This window comes from Lethenteron reissneri, chromosome 60, assembly GCF_015708825.2.
Source record: "Lethenteron reissneri isolate LAM-NWPU_2019-01 chromosome 60, ASM1570882v1, whole genome shotgun sequence".
In the NCBI taxonomy this organism is placed as follows: Eukaryota; Metazoa; Chordata; class Hyperoartia; order Petromyzontiformes; family Petromyzontidae; genus Lethenteron; species Lethenteron reissneri.
In genome coordinates, this window is record NC_083838.1 from 2,927,218 (window position 1) to 2,948,310 (window position 21,093).

The following is a 21,093-nucleotide window of genomic DNA, read 5'->3' on the forward strand; positions in this document are numbered from 1 at the left end:
CGATATTTAAGTTTTTTTTTACATTCTACGTCTATGTAGATAGTAGAGTTTTACCCGAAAATTGTAAACCTATGTCTGCATTAGCCACACAGACAGTACTTGTGGTGAAGATGCTTTGCAAAACACATTCCTGCGGAGGGAGCTGGTAGGAACGTTGGGTTGCTCGGTCAGTGGCCAGGCTCAACGGCGGCGTGGTGTATTCCGCAAATATGCCCGACTGTGAGGGCGGGCACAAGCCGGCGTGAGTAGGTTAAACGTTGAGTTTTATAAGGGCACCACGGGGTGACCAGCCCCTCCCCACCCAGCCCCACCCCTCCCACCCTCACCCAGCCCCACCCAGCCCCTGCCTCCCCACCCAGCCCCTCCCCACCCTTCCCACCCAGCCCCTCCCCACCCTCCCCTCTCCACCCAGCCCCACCCTCCCCACCCAGCCCCTCCATCCCCACCCAGCCCCTCCCTGCACGACAGACGGACACAATAATCCCCTGTAGGCTTGTGTAACTAGGAGGTTCCGACCAGTATAAACAGATTATGTAAAATTGCCCGACACGGCAGCGTAGTGGTTAGCGCTACGCTGCACTACGAACCCGGCCACCCGAATTCGAATCCCGCTCATGGCCAACACCCGTGACTATTATCTGAACCGGTCCTGGGCCTCCCCTAGGTCGACTCGGCCTCAAATGAGTACCTGGTGCGTTGCGCAAACATCGCCACGAGGGGAGACAAAGGCGGCCGGGGCGTGGTTGCTGGCCACCCACCCCCTCGTGTTGCCGTTCCGGCCTTCATAGGTGCCACTAACAGCACTTGCCCCAACAGCCTATTCAGGCTATACGGGGGATATTTGTTATTGTGGTGTACGTGTGTCTGTGGTAAGCCAGTAACCCTTTACACCATTGGGTTAGCGGCGATGAACAACAACAACAACCACCGAGTTTAACAGCTGTAGCTTTCAAACCTCCAAGGTGCAACTTGAGATTAACTCACCTGTTGGAACGAGGGGGGGGGTCGTGGTGAGGCTCCTTGCGACGATGCCAGAGGAGTTCAGTGACGACGCGACAGAGAGGCTAGAGTGAATTCTGCCGATGAACACATCAGTTCAGACGCCACCAGCACCACCACCCCACCACCCTCACACTGCAACGAATACAATCTTGCCATCCCACGCGTTTCTCTCCAGCACCTCCATAACATCTGTTCTATCCCCGCCGCCACCAACACACCCTATACCTCTTCAGCGCGTACCCGGGCACTTAAGATCGGCACACCCGGCACGATCGCGTCTCACCGTTGTCACACACGCCGGATGCTCGCCGCACGGACAGCTATCGCTCTGAACACAACCACTCTGAACACAACCACTCTGAACACAACCACTCTGAACACAACCACTCTGTACACAACCACTCTGAACACAACCACTCTGTACACAACCACTCTGAACACAACCACTCTGAACACAACCACTATGAACACAACCGCACTGAACACAACCACTCTGAACACAACCACTCTGAACACAACCACTCTGAACACAACCACTCTGTACACAACCACTCTGTACACAACCACTCTGAACACAACCACACTGAACACAACCACTCTGAACACAACCACTCTGAACACAACCACTCTGAACACAACCACTCTGTACACAACCGCACTGAACACAACCACTCTGTACACAACCACTCTGTACACAGCCACTCTGAACACAACCACTCTGTACACAAACACTCCGAACACAACCACTCTGAACACAACCACTCTGTACACAACCACTCTGTACACAACCACTCTGAACACAACCACTCTGTACACAACCACTCTGAACACAACCGGCTCTGAACATAACCACTCTGAACACAACCACTCTGTACACAACCACTCTGAACACAACCACTCTGAACACAACCACTCTGTACACAACCGCACTGAACACACCCACTCTGAACACAACCACTCTGAACACAACCACTCTGTACACAACCACTCTGTACACAACCACTCTGAACACAACCACTCTGTACACAACCACTCTGAAGACAACCACTCTGAACACAACCACTCTGAACACAACCACTCTGAACACAACCGCACTGAACACAACCACTCTGAACACAACCACTCTGATCACAACCACTCTGAACACAACCACACTGTACACAACCACTCTGTACACAACCACACTGAACACAACCACTCTGAACACAACCACACTGAACACAACCACTCTGAACACAACCACTCTGAACACAACCGGCTCTGAACATAACCACTCTGTACAAAACCACTCTGTACACAACCACTCTGAACACAACCACTCTGAACACAACCACTCTGTACACAACCGCACTGAACACACCCACTCTGAACACAACCACTCTGAACACAACCACTCTGTACACAACCACTCTGTACACAACCACTCTGAACACAACCACTCTGTACACAACCACTCTGAAGACAACCACTCTGAACACAACCACTCTGAACACAACCACTCTGAACACAACCGCACTGAACACAACCACTCTGAACACAACCACTCTGATCACAACCACTCTGAACACAACCACACTGTACACAACCACTCTGTACACAACCACACTGAACACAACCACTCTGAACACAACCACACTGAACACAACCACTCTGAACACAACCACTCTGTACACAACCACTCTGTACACAACCACTCTGAACACAACCACTCTGTACACAACCACTCTGTACACAGCCACTCTGAACACAACCACTCTGTACACAACCACTCTGAACACAACCACTCTGAACACAACCACTCTGAACACAACCACTCTGTACACAACCACTCTGAACACAACCACTCTGAACACAACCACTCTGTACACAGCCACTCTGTACACAACCACTCTGAACACAACCACACTGAACACAACCACTCTGAACACAACCACTCTGAACACAACCACTCTGAACACAACCACTCTGAACACAACCACTCTGTACACAACCACTCTGAACACAACCACTCTGTACACAGCCACTCTGTACACAACCACTCTGTACACAGCCACTCTATACACAACCACTCTGAACACAACCACACTGAACACAACCACTCTGGACACAACCACTCTGGACACAACCACTCTGTACACAACCACTCTGAACACAACCACTCTGAACACAACCACTCTGTACACAACCACTCTGAACACAACCACTCTGAACACAACCACTCTGTACACAGCCACTCTGTACACAACCACTCTGTACACAGCCACTCTGTACACAACCACTCTGAACACAACCACACTGAACACAACCACTCTGAACACAACCACTCTGAACACAACCACTCTGAACACAACCACTCGGTACACAGCCACTCTGTACACAACCACTCTGTACACAGCCACTCTGTACACAACCACTCTGAACACAACCACACTGAACACAACCACTCTGAACACAACCACTCTGAACACAACCACTCTGAACACAACCACTCTGAACACAACCACTCTGTACACAACCACTCTGTACACAACCACTCTGAACACAGCCACTCTGTACACAACCACTCTGAACACAACCACTCTGTACACAACCACTCTGAACACAACCACTCTGAACACAACCACTCTGTACACAGCCACTCTGTACACAACCACTCTGAACACAACCACTCTGTACACAACCACTCTGTACACAACCACTCTGTACACAAACACTCTGTACACAACCGCACTGAACACAACCACTCTGAACACAACCACTCTGAACACAAACACTCTGTACACAACCACTCTGAACACAACCACTCTGAACACAACCACTCTGAACACAACCACTCTGAACACAACCACTCTGAACACAACCACTCTGTACACAACCACTCTGAACACAACCACTCTGAACACAACCACTCTGAACACAACCACTCTGAACACAACCACTCTGAACACAACCACTCTGAACACAACCACTCTGTACACAACCACTCTGAACACAACCACTCTGTACACAAACACTCTGTACACAAACACTCCGAACACAACCACTCTGAACACAACCACTCTGTACACAACCACTCTGAACACAACCACTCTGTACACAACCACTCTGAACACAACCACTCTGAACACAACCACTCTGTACACAAACACTCTGTACACAAACACTCCGAACACAACCACTCTGAACACAACCACTCTGTACACAACCACTCTGAACACAACCACTCTGTACACAACCACTCTGAACACAACCACTCTGAACACAACCACACTGAACACAACCACTCTGTACACAACCACTCTGTACACAACCACTCTGAACACAACTAATCCGAACACAACCACTCTGTACACAACCACTCTGAACACAACCACTCTGAACACAACCACTCTGTACACAACCGCACTGAACACAACCACTCTGAACACAACCACTCTGTACACAACCACTCTGTACACAACCACTCTGAACACAACCACTCTGTACACAACCACTCTGAACACAACCACACTGAACACAACCGCACTGAACACAACCGCACTGAACACAACCGGATTTCGCCCGCGACAGACGCACTTGAGCAGAAGAAGCAGCAGCATCAGCAGCAGCAGCACACCGCCTTCGACGGCTTGGGGATGCATGCAGCTACACGTGTTGCCCAGGGCAACCGGCAGGCTCGCCATGGCGACACGTGGGGAGGAGATGGAGGAGGTAGCAGAGGGGGTAGTGGGGGGTGGAGATCTCTGGGGGGAACCCAGCTCAGCCAATCATCGTCGTTCTTACCTGGGGCTCGTGAAATCCCCCCCCACACACACCCTCTAACCCACGATCGGACAGTGGATCTCAAACGTGGCTTTGGTTTTCCAGCTCGGCCCCCCCCCCCCGGTTGGCATCGCACGCGTCCGTCCGTGTGTGTGGCAAAGGGGCCATCCATAAATGGTGGGGAGCGGTGGTGTAGTGGTTAGCGCGCTGCACTACGGACCTGGCCACCCGAGTTCGATTCCCGCTCACGGGAAACACCAGTGACGATTATCTGAACCGGTCCTGGGCCCTCCCCTAGGTCGACTCAGTCTTAAATGAGTACCTAGTGCGGTGTGTAAACTTCGCCACTAGGGAGACAAAGGCGGTCGGGCGTGGTGCTGGCCACCCACCCCCTCGTGTGCCGTTCCGGCCTTCATAGGTGCTCGCTAACAGCACTTGCCCCTACACTCTGTTAAGGCTATACGGGGATCTTTGTTTGTTTATCTTTGTCCATAAATGACGTCACGCACTTGGGGTGGGGTGGGGGGTCAAACATTTGTGACGATGTGTGATTGATATTTTTATTATTTTATTCTTTCCCTTCTACGTGACTTTACCGAAAGAACCAAGAATTATGAATCCCTGCAGTCACGAAAGCTTTAAATCTAAATTTAAGGGGGGAGGGGGAGGGGGGGTGAAAAATGTGACGTCACATCAAAATGCGCAACTTTAAATAAATATAAACAACAAGTTAATTAAATAGATGTTTTAATAAATGTTTTCTCCAACAACATCAGCGTGCAGCGCCACATTAAATACGCACTACAATGACAATAGTTTAAAGCGATTTGAAGCATGTTTTATTGGGGGGGGGGGGGGCAAAGCTTTGTGACGTCATATTTGAGGGGGGGGGGGGTCTGACTTTTTGTGACCCCGTGTGTCGACGGGGGGGGGGGAGAGGGGGGTCACGTGGAACTTCCTGCCCGCTCCGGATGATCGCTGCAAAGTTTGATCTGTGTTTTGATTTAGTGTGCTGATCTTAAAGGTGCATTGAAAAATGTTGACACTCCGACTGATGCTCCTGCTGCTGTTGTGGAGTGACTCATGCAGCCAGCTATGATGGCTGCAGATTTAAAGCTTTCGTGACTGCAGGGATTCATCTTCTTGGTTCTTTCGGTAAAGTCACGTAGAAGGGAAGTAATACAATAATAAAAATAAAACATTTTATTATGTTTTATTTTTATTATTTTCGGTCACAGTTCCTATGACCTGCACTGTTTCATTGCTTTTATGGCTTTATTTTGGTGATTTTCGAAAAGTTTTTCGGTTTGGCCGTGTTTGTTTGTTGTAGTACAGAGTTAGACTGATGGCCTTAATCTAAGTTGTCTTGTGGTTGTTGTTGTTGTTTGACTTGCATCCACTGGGATTTTTGCACAGCGTTGGTGTACGGTGCTTTTTCTGCAATATTTTGCCTGTCTTTATTTGGATTTTTTGTTTGCACATAGTCACTTTAAGATATTCTTAGGTTTTTTCGGTAAATTCACGTAGGTAAAACATCAAAATTAATAAAAATAAATAAAATAAAACAAAAATCACGACGTTTCGGAGGCAACACAAGTCTCCGTCATCAGGTGGGACCGTCACAGCCGGATTAGCTGCATCACCTGATGACGGAGACTTGTGTTGCCTCCGAAACGTCGTGATTTTTGTTTTATTTTATTTATTTTTATTAATTTTGATGTTTTACCTACGTGACTTTACCGAAAAAACCTAAGAATATGAAACCTTGCTGTCACGAAAGCTTCAAATCTAGAATCACTTTAAGATGTTTTCTTGTTCATATTTTAGTTGTTTGGTTTGTTGCGGTTGCACCCGATTCAAGAGCCGAATGGCTCACAGGGCTATACACCTAATACTTGAAACTTGAACTTGAAGCCCCGTGAGCGTCGAGAAGTAGAACCGCGTAACCCACACGTGGCTTCCATCTGTTCCGTCCGTATGGGATCGAGTGTTCCTCCATCGCACACGCATGGGTTCCCTGCCCACGTGTAAACAACCCAGTAATTGGCCGACAGCGGCTTCACGTTTCGAGGACCACTGGGCTTGGTCCTAGCGCAGGGCCTGTAATAAAAAAAAAACTAACACTTTCGTAATAAAACAAAAACTATTAACTTTCATGGTAAAGTAATTGTATTTTATCTCTATATATCTCGCTCCCTTTGTCTCTCTCTCTCTCGCGCCATCGCTGTCAACCCATACGGTTCACCCTGTGTTCTCGTACAGGGAAATTGAGTTTTCAGTGCCGTACGGTGTACAGCCGTTTCAATACTGACAATGTTTTTTTTGTCTTGTTTATTTGCGATTCTCCTTTGTAATGGGACTTTGTGGGATGAACGCTGAGATGTATAAGGGGCACGGGGCGACCAATAAGGTCTGAATTGGTCTGTAATAAGGTAGGGCACTGATAAGGGGTTGACAGGGATGCATCTTATCTCTCTTGTATCACCCTATATCTATCTCCGTTTGTCGATCTCTCTCCATAGCTGTCAACCCATGCGGTTTAGCCCGTGTTCTTGTACAGGGGAATTGAGTTTTCAGGTCTATATGGTGTAGAGCCGTTTCAATACGGGCAAAAAAACCGTGTCTATTTGTTTGTGTTTCTCCCTTGTGATACGGACTCTCTCCCCCCGCCGAGGCCCGATTGAACCTCGTGTCACGGCAGGTCTCTCGCCTACTTCAGTAATTATTTCTTGCTGTGGTTGTCTGTCCCAACCTGATGACGATTGCTTGTGTTGCGATCGAAACGTCGCGATCTATTATTTATCAGAGCATGCTTTTTGTTTGCATGTTCACCACAAGTACGTGTGGCTAATGCTGACAGGATTCCTTGAAAAAGGTTTCTGTTTGGTATCTTAACATCTCAACACCCGTTTTATTGCCAGAACACGTAACACATTCCCGCAGAGGGAGCTGGTAGGAACGTTGGGTTGTTCGGTCAATGGCCAGGGTCAACGGCGGCGTGGTGTATTCCGCAAATATGCCGACGGTGAGGGCGGGCACAAGCCGGCGTGAGTAGGTTAAACGTTGAGTTTTATAAGGGCACCACGGGGTGGCCAGCCCCTCCCCACCCCTCCCACCCTCCCGTCCACACCCAGCCCCTCCCTCCCCACCCTCCCGTCCCCACCCAGCTCCTCCCAGCACGACGGACGGACACAATAAACCCGTGGGCTGGTGTAACCAGGAGGTTCCGACCAGTAAAACCTATTGCTATAGCGTAATTTGTGTTAGTAAGGCGTGTTTCACGGTGTGTATCGGCGTGTTTTGCGTAAGGCATGCGTTTTTGAATGAGATTCCCTTTGGCGATGGTGTTTTAACACACCTCGCCATCTTCACCTTGCAAAACAATGGACACGAAGAGGCACGAACGCACACACAGTCGGCAAAACGTCTCTTTCGGCGATGTTTATTAGCTCCTCTTCTGACAAGGCTTCGCAATCCTTCTGCACGCGGCACGGAAAAGAGCTCTTCATATCGTCCGATGAATCCCCTCCACGTAGTAGTGATAATATGGCTCTGGAAGAAGATATTACAATGCATCATTCATCTTGATTTTAAGCTTTTCTGACTGCAGGAATCCATTCTTCATTAGACCTCCTTTGACAGTACCAAAATATAATAATAGGGTTTTTCCCCTTTTTTCTGGCAAAACTGAAACCTTTTTTTACAAGGATTCATGTCTGTATTAACCACCATACTTGCAGTCAAAATGCAAACAAAAACACACTCTGATAATATCTGCATTGTCCTTGAAACTGATTGGTCCACACCAAGGGACGGCTTTCTTTTGAGCCTCGACCGAATTGGTGCTCGACCATCGGACGCCAAAAGGCGCACAGCTCAAAGACAATTCACTATCAAAGTAATGATGGCTCGGAGGTGAGCATCTACATCATTGTAAAAAGGTTTCAGTGTTGTTGCCAGAAAAAAGGGTGAAAACCCTATTATTAGGAATCCATACTCTTTGGTTCTTTTGGTAAAGTCACGGAGGTAGAAAAAATAATAGATCACGACGTTTCGATCGCAACACAAGCAAGGTGTGAAACACACCTGATGACGGTTGCTTGTGTTGCGATGGAAACATCGCGATCAATTATTTTTTCTACCCACGTGACTTTACCGAAAGAACCAAATAGTATCATTCATCTTGTTGGGGGGTTTGTGGTGGCGGTGGCGGGCTTGGGAGCCACGTTAATATTTCGTGGCCAAAGTCCTAGTCGCCAAAAGGAACCACGTTCTGACTTACTAGATTTTTATTTATTTGATATTTTTTACCTACGTGACTTAACCGAACAAACCAAAGAGTATGGATCCTTGCAGTGACGAAAACTTCACATCTAGACTTTCTAGATTTTGTTTCTATTCTTAAAGAAAGACGGCCGAGTTGGGAATCGAACTCGGGAACTTTTTTCCTGCGAGGCACGATAATAACCACGGCCGCCCATCTCGTCTCAAATCACTTACAAAATCTGCATGTAGCGGGCCGATTGAAAAAATCCGTCCGTTTACACACGAGCGCAATTGTTACACTGTGTGTGTTTGCCGTCTCTCTAAGCTAATTCGTAATTTTCTGGTCAATGTGCTGTGATCAGTACAAACAAAATCTGCCCGAGCCGACTTGCGCTACAGGGAATATATTATTTCACGCCGACTCTTAATAATGTTTCCACGGTATTTCGGATTTCTCCCGCGACGTGGTTGTTTTTGCTCCGATGTCTGTTGTACTTGATTTGCTTTTACCATGTTGGGTGACACCCAGGTGCCCCCCTTTCAAATGCGATTTGTACCCTGGACTCTTCGGGTCTTACAGCTGGTTACACACAAAATCAACTTGAACCCGTCACAAGTTTTTTTGCTCTGATTCATATTCGCATTCGTTGCTGTACTTTATCCGATTTACCCTTGTCATGTTGGGTGACACCCGGGTGTCCCTTTTGCAAATGTGACTCGTACCCCAGACCCTTCAGGGGTCTCACACGCAGCTGGTTACATGCAAAGTCAACTTGAAAACTCTTACAAAGGGGGAACAAAAAAACCAAGACTCCGTTAAGAATTCGCGGGACCCTCCCAGGAGTGGCGCGCACCCGTGTCGGGGTTGACGAGTCCGTGTCGTATCAGGAAGTCCAGCGTGACGAGGGCGCAGTTTGGCTTGAAATCCCCAGAGGTCATTTCCTCGAGCACCTGACGCAGACGCGCGAGACGCAGGGTGAGCGGGGGGGGGGGGAAAGACCGGAGGAGCGAACAGCAGAGGCATTGCGCGTGACAATGCATTGCATGTATGTTGAACTTCCTTCGCACCATACGTAACCAACCATGCTATTTTAACTATTTTTTGTGTTTACCAGGTAAGGCAGCCTAAGCTACGTAGCGCTTTTTCGTAAGCCACCTGGCTCATCACAAAGAATAGCTCGATGAAGCGGCTTATCAGGTGGGAATTTATAGCAGAACGCACGTTATGTTTTATTTTTATTATTTTATTATTTCCCTTCTACGTGACTTTACCATAAGAACCAAGAATATGAAGACCTTGTGTGTGCCTTTTGGTGTCATCTGGTCCAACACCATGTGAGACTAGGCTCTAAGAAAAGCTGTCTCGGGTGTGGACCAATCAACTTCAAGGACAGTGCATATCATTATCAGAGTTGTGTTTTTTGTTTGCATTATGACTGCAGGTATTGTGGTCAATGCAAACATGACTCCTTGTAGAAAAAAGGTGTCAGTTTTGTTGCCAGATAAAAGGGTAAAAAAATAACAATTATCATATTTTGCTACTGGCAAAGGAGGTTCCAATGGAATATGAAGACCTTTCTGATGAAACGTAACTGTGCACACCGAAGCACCAAAGGACAGGCGCTGAGGAGGGCAGCATGAACCTGCCTTGTCAACCGGCCAGAGGTGGAAGTCCTGCATCTCGCCATCGGCGGCGTGCGGCGTGAAGTCGTCGGGGATTTCCAGGTCGTACACGAACTGACACTCGGGGAAGATGCCACGCTCGTTCTCGTGCGTGTAGCTGCAAAGGCGTTCGCGGAAAGAAAAAAACCACACGGCCGAAGAGATGACGCACGCGGCCGCTGAGCACAGGGCCCAAGATGTCACGCGTCCAGAAACAAACGGCACCATCGAGGTTCGCGGCAGACATGGGTCGCAACACGTTTCTGGAATTGAGCCCCGGTTGTAAGAACTTTTGGGGAATAGACGAGGGGAGGGTAGTTCCTAAGTGCGGGGGGAAAAGCAGAAAGTGTTGTGACCTGCAGTGTGGTGAGTGGGTGAGTGAGTGAGTAAATGGGTGGGTGGATTAGTGAGTGGTGTGGCAAGCAGGTGAGTGGGTGGATGAGTGAATGGGTGGGTTAGTGTGTGGGTGGGTGAATGAGTAAGTGGATGAATGGGTGGGCGAGTGTGTTGTTGTGACCTGTTGTGTGGCGAGTGGGTGAGTGGGTGGATGAATTAATGGGTGGGCTAGTGAGTGGGTGGGTGACTGGGTGAGTGGGTGGATGAGTGAATGGGTAGGTGATCGGCGCGAAGCCGGGGCAAAGAGAAAACAAGAAATAAAAGTTGAAACGCAACTGCCCACGTACCTCACTGTTCCCACTGGCACAGCTCTCTCGGCAAGGCATGCTGGGATACCTGCTTCCTCGGCTGCCTCCTTCACGAGCGTCTCTTTGATCCCGACTCCGACCGCCAAACCTCCCGCCGCCTGGGGTTCACGGCCACAAAGCAAGAGCCAGCGTTACACGTACTCCCATCGCAGCCGACGATCGCGACATGGCGTAATTGACTTTGCAGTCAGGCCGCTATGCTGATGATTCTTGTTGACCAAATCTGTGTCGTTCAGAGCCCTCGACCACCCGACGAGGCCACACAAATTTAATTGTCACGTGGCGCCCCGGCATTGAAGGACGCGTTGATGATTATTGTCGTTGTCTGAACACCTAAACGGCGAGTGGAATACCAATTCTCGCCATCAAATTCAGCAATTGCGTTCGGCGTTTTTCGAGTTAAAACTTGCGTCGAGCGTCATCGGGACACGACCCAGGAAGTGAGAATGAACAAAACGCGGATTCCATTTTATTTTTTCGACTTGAACCTAAAACTTGTCCCGGCGACGCAACTTCAATAGACGAAACGCCGCGCGCGTCCAAAGCATCTCGGTCAACGTTGTCTGTTGCATCCAACCGGACCGGCGATGGTGGCAACTGCAGGAGAGGCTCCTCCAAGCCGGTGTCTCGGCAAAATCTGTCACAGTCGTGCGTGACCCCACAGAGGGGATGGACAGAGACGGCACACAGCGCGCGGTTTACCGGTGTCTACCCCGTCCGTGTCTTTGCGACGCGACCAAACGTTCGCGAGGTGACCGCCCGCAGAGGGAGCGGAGGGGGGATGAGTCGGTCCGACTGGAAATGCTCCCGAGGCAATTGTGAATCGCTCACAGCACGTGTTGGATTTGAATGTGTGCGTGTGTGTTGCTGTGTAAAGCCTTAACAGTCTGTTAACAATCTGTACAGGATATACGTATCTTTGTCTTTTGGGGAGCGGTGGTTAGATTAGCGAGTTGCGCTACGAACCCGGCGACCCGAGATCAATTCCCGCTCATGTCCAACACCAGTGATGATTATCTGAACCGGTCCTGGGCCTCCCCTAGGTTGACTCAGCCTAAAATGAGTACCTGGTGCGACATTGTAAATATCGGCACTCAAGAGGCAAAGGCGGCCGGGCGTGGTTCTGGCCACCCACTTTCACGTGTGTTGTGCCGGCCTTGAAAGGTGTTCGCTAACAGCACTTGTTTTTTAAACAGGTAAGGCCCACTTAGCTTAATAACTCCTTTTCAGAAACGACCTGGCCACAAATGATATCTCAACGAAGGGGCTTATCACGTGGAAATTTATCGCAGCCAAATATTCTATAACGCGTGTCTCTAAATGTGGAGGGGAAAAAAACGGAGGACCCGGAGACAAATCCACATGACCACGGGGGAGAGAGAACATGTAAACTCCAAATATACAGGCGTCAGGGTCGGGATCAAACCCACGACGTCATGTATACCAGGCGAGTTAGTTAACATTTCACCACTGCGACGCCACATGCCCCAACATTCTGCGTGCGTGCGTGTGTGTGCGGCTACCATGTTGTCCAGCTTGCCAGGGTAAGTCTGCTTGCTCTCGGACCTTCTGCCAATCCACAGGCACAAGCCATGGCTAGGATGATGCGTGTAGCCGTTCATGTGAACCCCATACTGCTTCACTCCAAACAAACCTGAAAAAAATTAAAACACAAAAGACAATCAATTTTAACGATGATTGTTCGCGGGTGACAGGCGTCGTTGCGTTATGGCGACATTACGGCGTGTTGCACGACGTACAATCGAATTACTCCGCTGGGATCACACACACACAGCAGCCACCTCGCCCCCATGATGTGAAACCACCGCAGACCATTTCTGTGAAACACAACAGCGCCTTCCGTCGTGATCAGAACGGCGCGGATATCAAGTGTAACACACTTAATTATCCACGATAATCGTCTCGTCCGTTTTGGTGATCATCACAGCTACAGAGGCTGTGTTCCTGGCTGCACATCGCCAATCTGAAGCTTCGCGAATGAGAAAAACAGCGGCAGGCTTATCGTCATCATCAGATTATTGTCACGAACGATTGTTCACCCGGGAAAAAAAACAACAACCCATCACCGACTCCTTTCCAGGAGGGTCTTGCCAAGTTTTCGCAGTAGAAGGGGGCTGATGATCGCTGTGTGTAATCTCAACCGAATGATTCGAAAGTAATTTTCAACACAATTGACTGTCACCGGCATAAGTTTCAAACCCATCACCGCAGCGACGTCATTGACCACAGTAGTTTTTTTTTCTTCCCATTATCATCGAAGCTTCAAACCAGCGCTGAGAAGAGTGATAATCCATCCCGGCGGATCTCAACAGGCTCCGCAATCCACCAGAAACCTATGACCAACCGATTGAACCCTGTGATGTACCACGTAGACCAGGGGTGGGGAATGTCCGGCCCGCGGGCCGTATGAGGCCCGCTAAATCATTTGGTCAGGCCCTGCCAAGGCAACCGCAGGCGGGACTAGAAATTCAATAAATCTAGGAGCAAACCTGGAAAAGCAGTTGCGAGTAACAGCAACATCATCAATACCAGCTAACATCACCACGCCTCGCCAAAGAGAATCAGTTCCAGCCATCGCATTAGGGGCGAGTTAATTAAATGTTTGACCAAATATAACGGGCTAATTTTTACGTTGATAAGTTTGTATGGCCCGCGAATGATGTTATAAAGATCCAAATGGCCCTTGGCAGAAAAAAGGTTCCCCACCCCTGACGTAGACAAACTACAAGCACAGTCTAATGGTAGAAGTTTGTATCACTTCTTAAATATGCCATGAGCCGTAACAAAAACACGTGTGTGCATGCGTCAATGTCTGTTTTCCGATTTGTCCTGAGAGCCACAGCATCGTTTGCGATCCACATATTGGCCACTACTACTCTAAACTGCGCACGGTGGTAACCAATCCAAAGACAAAGATCCCCCGCATAGTCTTAACAGACTGTTGGGGCAAGTGCTGTTAGCGAGCAGCGCCTATGAAGGTCGGCACTGTCGCGCACAATGGCGTGGGTGGCCAGCACCACGCCCGGCCGCCTTTGTCTCCCCAGTGGCGATGCTTACACACCTCAGCAGGTACTCATTCGAGGCCGAGTCGACCTAGGGGAGGCCCAGGATCGGTTCAGATAATCGTCACCGGTGTTGGCCGTGGGCGGGAATCGAATCCGGGTCGCCGGGTCCGTAGCGCGTCGCGCTCACCACTGCGCCACCGCTAACCAATCCGCAGTAGTATCCAGGCTCCAACCTGTTTAGCTGCCGAGATCTTAATTCTAGATTTGAAGCTTTCGTGACTGCAAGGATTCATACTCTTAGTTTTTTCGGTAAATTCACGTAGGTAAAACATTTAAATTAAAAGAAATAAAATAATAAAAATCACGACGTTTCGGAGGCAACACAAGTCTCCGTCATCAGGTGGAACCGTCACAGCCAGATTTGCTGCCGAGATCTGATGAGACTGGGGCGCATTCCGGGGTGGGTGATGTGTTCGTCGTTAAGACACCACGCACCAGGACGAATAACAGCTCACGGTTGGACGATTGTGAAACGCACATGTGGCACTTCTCTCCATTTTCATCACGGGCTTGTCGTAAAATCTCGCAGACACTTGGTACATCTGTTGGAAAATAAGTCCAGAGAGCGCTCACTTGATCAGCATCGGAATATTTATTTACAGGAGAAATCCGATGAACTATGAAGCTCTTTATATTACAGATGTCCAGTCGGGGCACGGGGTAAGAATGTTACAACAGTACAAACATGCGATAGGACTACAAGAAAGGTAAAAAATCACCCCAAAAAGTACAAATAAAACTAAACCATCCACATCCTACCCGGCAAAGCCCAAAGAGCTATAGTATATTTTCCAGAAGCGACCTGGCCACAAATGATAGCTGTACTAAATTTCGATTTAAAGCTTTCGTGACTGCAGGGATTCATCTTCTTGGTTCTTTCGGTAAAGTCACGTAGAAGGGCGTTGTGGCCGAAACGTCGTGAGAATTGTAATTTATTATGTTTATTTTTATTAATTGATCATTTCCCTTCTACGTGACTTTACCGAAAGAACCAAGAAGATAGCTGTACTCTTTGGTTCTATAGGTAAAGTCACGTAGGTAAAAATAAAATAAATAATAACAATAAAAATAGTTATTTTTAAGTTATTTTCACCTACGTGACTTTACCGAAAGAACCAAAGAGTATAGATCCTTGCAGTCACAAAAACTTCAAATCTAGAACTGATAGCTGCTCAACAAAGCAGCTTATCTGGACATATCCAGCAGCAAAATCATCTCAACTTTGGTACAACAATCCTTTGGGGGCTCCTCCTGTTCCTGGCGAATATTCTGCAAGCCAGATGTTCGGAGAGACGCGCTAACTACAAAGGAGGTCACGCGTGTGTTGCTCGCCAACGAAGACCAACCCACAACCGACGACAACCGAGACCTCAGGCAGTGTCACACCTCAACGTTGACTCAAGCCCCGATATCCCCCTTCTCCCCGACCTTCTGGGGGTTTGCGCCGTGGAAATGTACAGCGACCCCCACAAAAGAATCACCTGGACGCACATTGATTCTAAACGTGGAGGAGGGTGGTGGGGGGGGGAGAAAACAACAACAACAACAACGGAGTACCCAGAGCATAAAACATAAAAAGCTGCCACTGACCTCATCCCTCCAGCCGCGGAGCGTGACGAACAGGTTCAGCGCTTTCCACTGGCGCAGCACGGCGTCCACCGCCTCCGAGCGTCGTTCGTAGGAGCCGAGGGCCGGCGACAGAACGACACACTCCTCCCCGCCGCCAGCACGTCCACCGTCGCGGTGACCTCCTCCGTTGCCGCCGGCGCCACCGCCACCACTTCCACCGCCACCACTTCCACCGAGGCCGGCTCCCCCGGAAGAAGGCAGCACGTGGAAAACATCGGGGTGGTTCTTCACCTGGGCCAACACGGCCGGGGAGACCAGCCCCACGTTCTGCCCGTCAACCAGCAGGGGGAGGCACTGGGCCTTGCAGGACCCTGTGGATGTGGCAGAGGTCGCAAACGGGTTTTGATTCCTTACCCGTACCCTACCCGAAATGAGTGACAAACGGTTACTCACCAGTGACTCACGGCCTACCCGTACCCGTATCCGGCCGCACCAGGGTCGCAAACGGTAGCCAGGTATCGGGTAGGGTACGGGTACCCGGTTGCGACCTCTGGGATGTGGACAATTGTTACAGGGACTCCTCTACTTACGGACATTCAAGAGATACGAACAAACCTGTCCGTATGGTCAAGACAGAGAGTCGTAAGTTCAACCGCCGCGCAATAGATGGCGGTGGTGGCATCTACATCTGCAGAACACGAAGAACCAGTGGCATCTACATCTGCAGAATGTGAAGAACCGGTGGCAGCTACATCTGCAGAGCGTGATGAACCAGTGGCATCTACATCTGCAGAACGTGAAGAACCAGTGGCATCTACATCTGCAGAACATGAAGAGCCAGTGGCATCTACATCTACAGAACGTGAAGAACCAGTGGCATCTACATCTGCAGAACGTGAAGAACCAGTGGCATCTACATCTGCAGAACGTGAAGAACCAGTGGCATCTAAATCTACAGAACATGAAGAACCAGTGATATCTACATCTACAGAACATGAAGAACCAGTGGCATCTACATCTACAGAACATGAAGAACCAGTAACATCTACATTTGCAGAACATGAAGAACCAGTGATATCTACATTTGCAGAACATGAAGAACCAGTGATATCTACATCTACAGAACATGAAGAACCAGTGGCATCTACAGGAGATTATATAACTTTTAAAGCAATTCCCCATGTTTAATGTACATGTCATAGAACACGTTTGGAATCAACAGGAGTAAAGTTTGAATTACGAACAAATCGACTTACGAACAGATGTAATGTTAATTAGCGACCAAGGAACAATCGTAATTTTGGAGCTTTCGTGACTGCAGGAATTATTCTTTGGTTTTTTCGGTAAAGTCACGTATAAAGATAAAATAATATAATTAAATAATAGCATACGACGTTTCGATTGCAACACAAGCAATCATCATCAGGTATAATGAAATAGCGACATAGAATATAACCAGAAAACTATAGACAGACATATAAGCAGACAGATATCACCAAGATACATAGAGAGAGCAACCCAGGTACAGAGAGAGGTGATCGTCTCTGTGGGGTGGCCTTAAATAGACAGAGGGGGGCGGAGGCAGAGAGAGGGAGGGGGTAGGGAAAACATTTACATGTCAATGAGTACGAAGGGAGGGGAGTAAGGTAAGCAGGCTTAGAGGGAGACAGAACACACTAAATTAAATAACCTAGCAAAGTATCGAAAGGAACAGTCAAACTAATGTTCCCATTGTAGGTTGGTAGTGGTTCTTGACTTAACTGTTGCATTCTCAAAATAACTATTTATAAAAAGTTGTTTTATTTTACCAGGTAAGGCCCAACTTAGCTTTGCATCTCTTTTTCAGAAGCGACCTGGCCACACTTGATAGCCCAGCGAAGCGGCTTATCACGTGAACATCTACAGTACCCAAACATTCTAAACTCATGTCGATTTTAAACGTGAACTGGAAAACCAGATGACCCAGAGAAAAATCCACGAGATCACGGGGGAGAGAGAGAGACAGCAAAATCCAAATGTACAGCAGGCGGTCAGGCTTGGCATCGAACCCACGACCTCCTGTATACCAGGCGAGGCAGTTAACATCTCCTAGCCCCCGCAGTAATTCGCTCTCACCTTGCGGCAGAGGTCGCAAACGGGTTTTGATTACTTACCCATACCCGTACCCGGCCGCACCAGAGTCGCAAATGGGTACCCGTACCCGGCCGGGTACGGATAGTCGTTCCCTACCCGTACCCGTACCCTACCCGAAATGAGTGACAAAAGGTGACTCACCAGTGACTCACGGCCGACCCGTACCCGGCCGAACCAGGGTCGTAAACAGGTACCCGTACCCGGCCAGGGTACGGGTAGCCGGGTATCGGATAGGGTACGGGTATCGGGTACCCGGTTGCGACCTCTGCCTTGCGGTGTTTAAGACTCCCACGCCACCCGCTGGCCGATCTCACCCATTGCACATCCTGGCGCGTGAGAGACCAGAATAGAAATAGCGCAGGACCGTGCTGGTGGACTCCAGTCAACACCCCCCTGGGACTCCCCCCCCCCCCCTGAGACTCCCCCCCCCCTTGAGTCTCTCCCCCCCCCCCCCTGAGTCTCTCCCCTGAGTCTCTCCCCTGAGTCTCTCCCCCGAGTCTCCCCCCTGAGTCTCCCTTCTGAGTCTCTCCCCTGAGACTCTCCCCTGAGTCTCTCCCCTGAGACTCTCCCCCCCCCCTGAGACTTCCCCCCCCCCCCTGAGTCTCTCCCCTGAGACTCTCCCCCCCCCCTGAGACTTCCCCCCCCCCTGAGACTTCCCCCCCCCCCCCGAGTCTCTCCCCTGAGACTCTCCCCCCCCCTGAGACTTCCCCCCCCCCCCTGAGTCTCTCCCCTGAGACTCTCCCCCCCCCCTGAGACTTCCCCCCCCCCCCCGAGTCTCTCCCCTGAGACTCTCCCCCCCCCCTGAGACTCTCCCCCCCCCCTGAGACTTCCCCCCCCCCCCCCCTTGAGTCTCTCCCCCCCCCCCCCCGAGTCTCTCCCCTGAGACTCTCCCCCCCCCTGAGACTTCCCCCCCCCCCCTTGAGTCTCTCCCCCCCCCCCCCGAGTCTCTCCCCTGAGACTCTCCCCCCCCCCTGAGACTTTCCCCCCCCCTTGAGTCTCTCCCCCCCCCCCCCTGAGTCTCTCCCCTGAGTCTCTCCCCCGAGTCTCTCCCCCGAGTCTCTCCCCCGAGTCTCTCCCCCGAGCCTCCCCCCTGAGTCTCTCACCCCCCCCCCTGAGTCTCTCCCCCGAGTCTCCCCCCTGAGTCTCTCACCCCCCCCCCCTTGAGTCTCTCCCCCGAGTCTCCCCCCTGAGTCTCCCTTCTGAGTCTCTCCCCCGAGTCTCTCCCCCCCCCCCTGAGTCTCTCACCCCCCCCCCCCCCCGAGTCTCCCCCCTGAGTCTCTCACCCCCCCCCCCCGAGTCTCTCCCCCGAGTCTCTCCCCCCCCCTCTGAGTCTCTCACCCCCCCCCCCCGAGTCTCTCCCCCGAGTCTCTCCCCCTCCTCTGAGTCTCTCACCCCCCCCCCCCGAGTCTCTCCCCCGAGTCTCTCCCCCGAGTCTCTCCCCTGAGTCTCTCACCCCCCCCCCCCCCCTGAGTCTCTCTCCCGAGTCTCTCCCCCGAGTTTCTCACCCCCCCCCCCCCTGAGTCTCTCCCCTGAGTCTCTCCCCTGAGTCTCTCCCCCCCCCCCCTGAGTCTCTCCCCTGAGTCTCTCCCCCCCCCCCCTGAGTCTCTCCCCTGAGTCTCTCCCCCCCCCCTGAGTCTCTCCCCCCCCCCCCCTGAGTCTCTCCCCCCCCCCTGAGTCTCTCCCCTGAGTCTCTCCCCTGAGTCTCTCCCCCGAGTCTCTCCCCCGAGTCTCTCCCCCGAGTCTCCCCCCTGAGTCTCTCACCCCCCCCCCTGAGTCTCTCCCCCGAGTCTCCCCCCTGAGTCTCTCACCCCCCCCCCCTTGAGTCTCTCCCCCGAGTCTCCCCCCTGAGTCTCCCTTCTGAGTCTCTCCCCCGAGTCTCTCCCCCCCCCCTGAGTCTCTCACACCCCCCCCCCCGAGTCTCCCCCTGAGTCCTCCTCACCCCCCCCCGCCGATTCTCTCCCCCGAGTCTCCTCCCCCCCCCTCTGAAGTCTCTCACCCACCCCCGCCCCGAGTCTCTCCCCCCGAGTCTCTCCCCCTCCTCTGAGTCTCTCACCCCCCCCCCAGCCCGCGGTCCCTCTTCTCCCCCGAGTCTCTCCCCCGAGTCGCCTCCCCTGAGTCTCTCACCCCCCCCCCCCCCCTGAGTCCTCGTCTCCCGAATCTCTCCCCGCCGAGTTTCTCACCCCCCCCCCCCTGATTCTCTCCCTGAGTCTCTCTCCCTGAGTCTCCTCCCCCACCCCCTGAAGTCTCTCCCCTGAGTCTCTCCCTCTCCCCCCCCCCTGAGTCTCTCCCCTGAGCCTCCCCGCCCCCCCTGAGTCTCTCCACCCCCCCCCCCTGAGTCTCTCCCCTCTCCCCCCCCCCGAGTCTCTCCCCTGAGTCTCTCCCCCCCCCCTGAGTCTCTCCCCTGAGTCTCTCTCCCCCCCCCCTGAGTCTCTCCCCCCCCCCCGAGTCTCTCCCCCCCCCCCTGAGTCTCTCCCCCGCACCCCTGAGTCTCTCACCCCCCCCCCTCCCTGATGTCTCTCTCCCCCCCCCCTGAGCCTCTCTTCCCCCCCCCCCTGAGTCTCCTCTCCCCCCCCCCCCCGAGTCTCTCCTCCCCCACCCCCCGAGTCTCTCTCCCCCCCCCTCCCTGAGTCTCTCTCCCCGCCCTCCCCGAGTTTCTCTTCCCCCCCCCCCTGAGTCATCTCCCTCCCCCCTCTTCCCCCCCCCCCCGAGTCTCTCTCCCCCCCCCCTGAGTCCTCTCTCCCCCCCCCCTGAGTCCTCTCTCCCCCCCCCCCGAGTCCTCTCCACCCCCCCCTGAGTCTCTCCACCCCAACCCCCCCCCTGAGTCTCTCTCCACCCCCCCCCGAGTCTCCAAACCCCCCTGAGGTCTCCTCTCCTCCCCCCCCCTGAGTCCTCTCTCCCCCCCCCTGATC

General features: G+C 51.6%; 2 protein-coding genes across 3 annotated transcripts in view; both read right to left on the bottom strand.

The window, feature by feature from the left end:
• The window catches only part of LOC133357892 (cyclic nucleotide-gated cation channel beta-1-like), a 47,786-nt gene extending 46,716 nt beyond the window's left edge, over positions 1-1,070 (bottom strand). The window contains exon 1 of one of the 2 annotated variants that reach the window (XM_061576055.1): positions 985-1,070. The gene's annotated coding sequence lies outside the window, so the exon portion shown is untranslated. The remainder of the gene's footprint in view (positions 1-984) is intronic. The other variant, XM_061576052.1, reaches the window with a different exon arrangement.
• A 7,120-nt stretch (positions 1,071-8,190) lies between these two features.
• LOC133357974 (uncharacterized) lies at positions 8,191-18,518 on the bottom strand. Its single transcript, XM_061576208.1, has 8 exons — positions 18,499-18,518; positions 16,073-16,422; positions 14,961-15,024; positions 12,920-13,050; positions 11,376-11,494; positions 10,678-10,810; positions 9,885-9,981; positions 8,191-8,316 (listed from the first exon to the last, which is right to left on the bottom strand). Exons 1-8 carry the CDS (start codon positions 18,500-18,502, stop codon positions 8,270-8,272), a joined length of 945 nt encoding a protein of 314 aa, XP_061432192.1. The 5' UTR covers positions 18,503-18,518; the 3' UTR covers positions 8,191-8,269.
• Between the last annotated feature and the right edge of the window lie 2,575 nt (positions 18,519-21,093).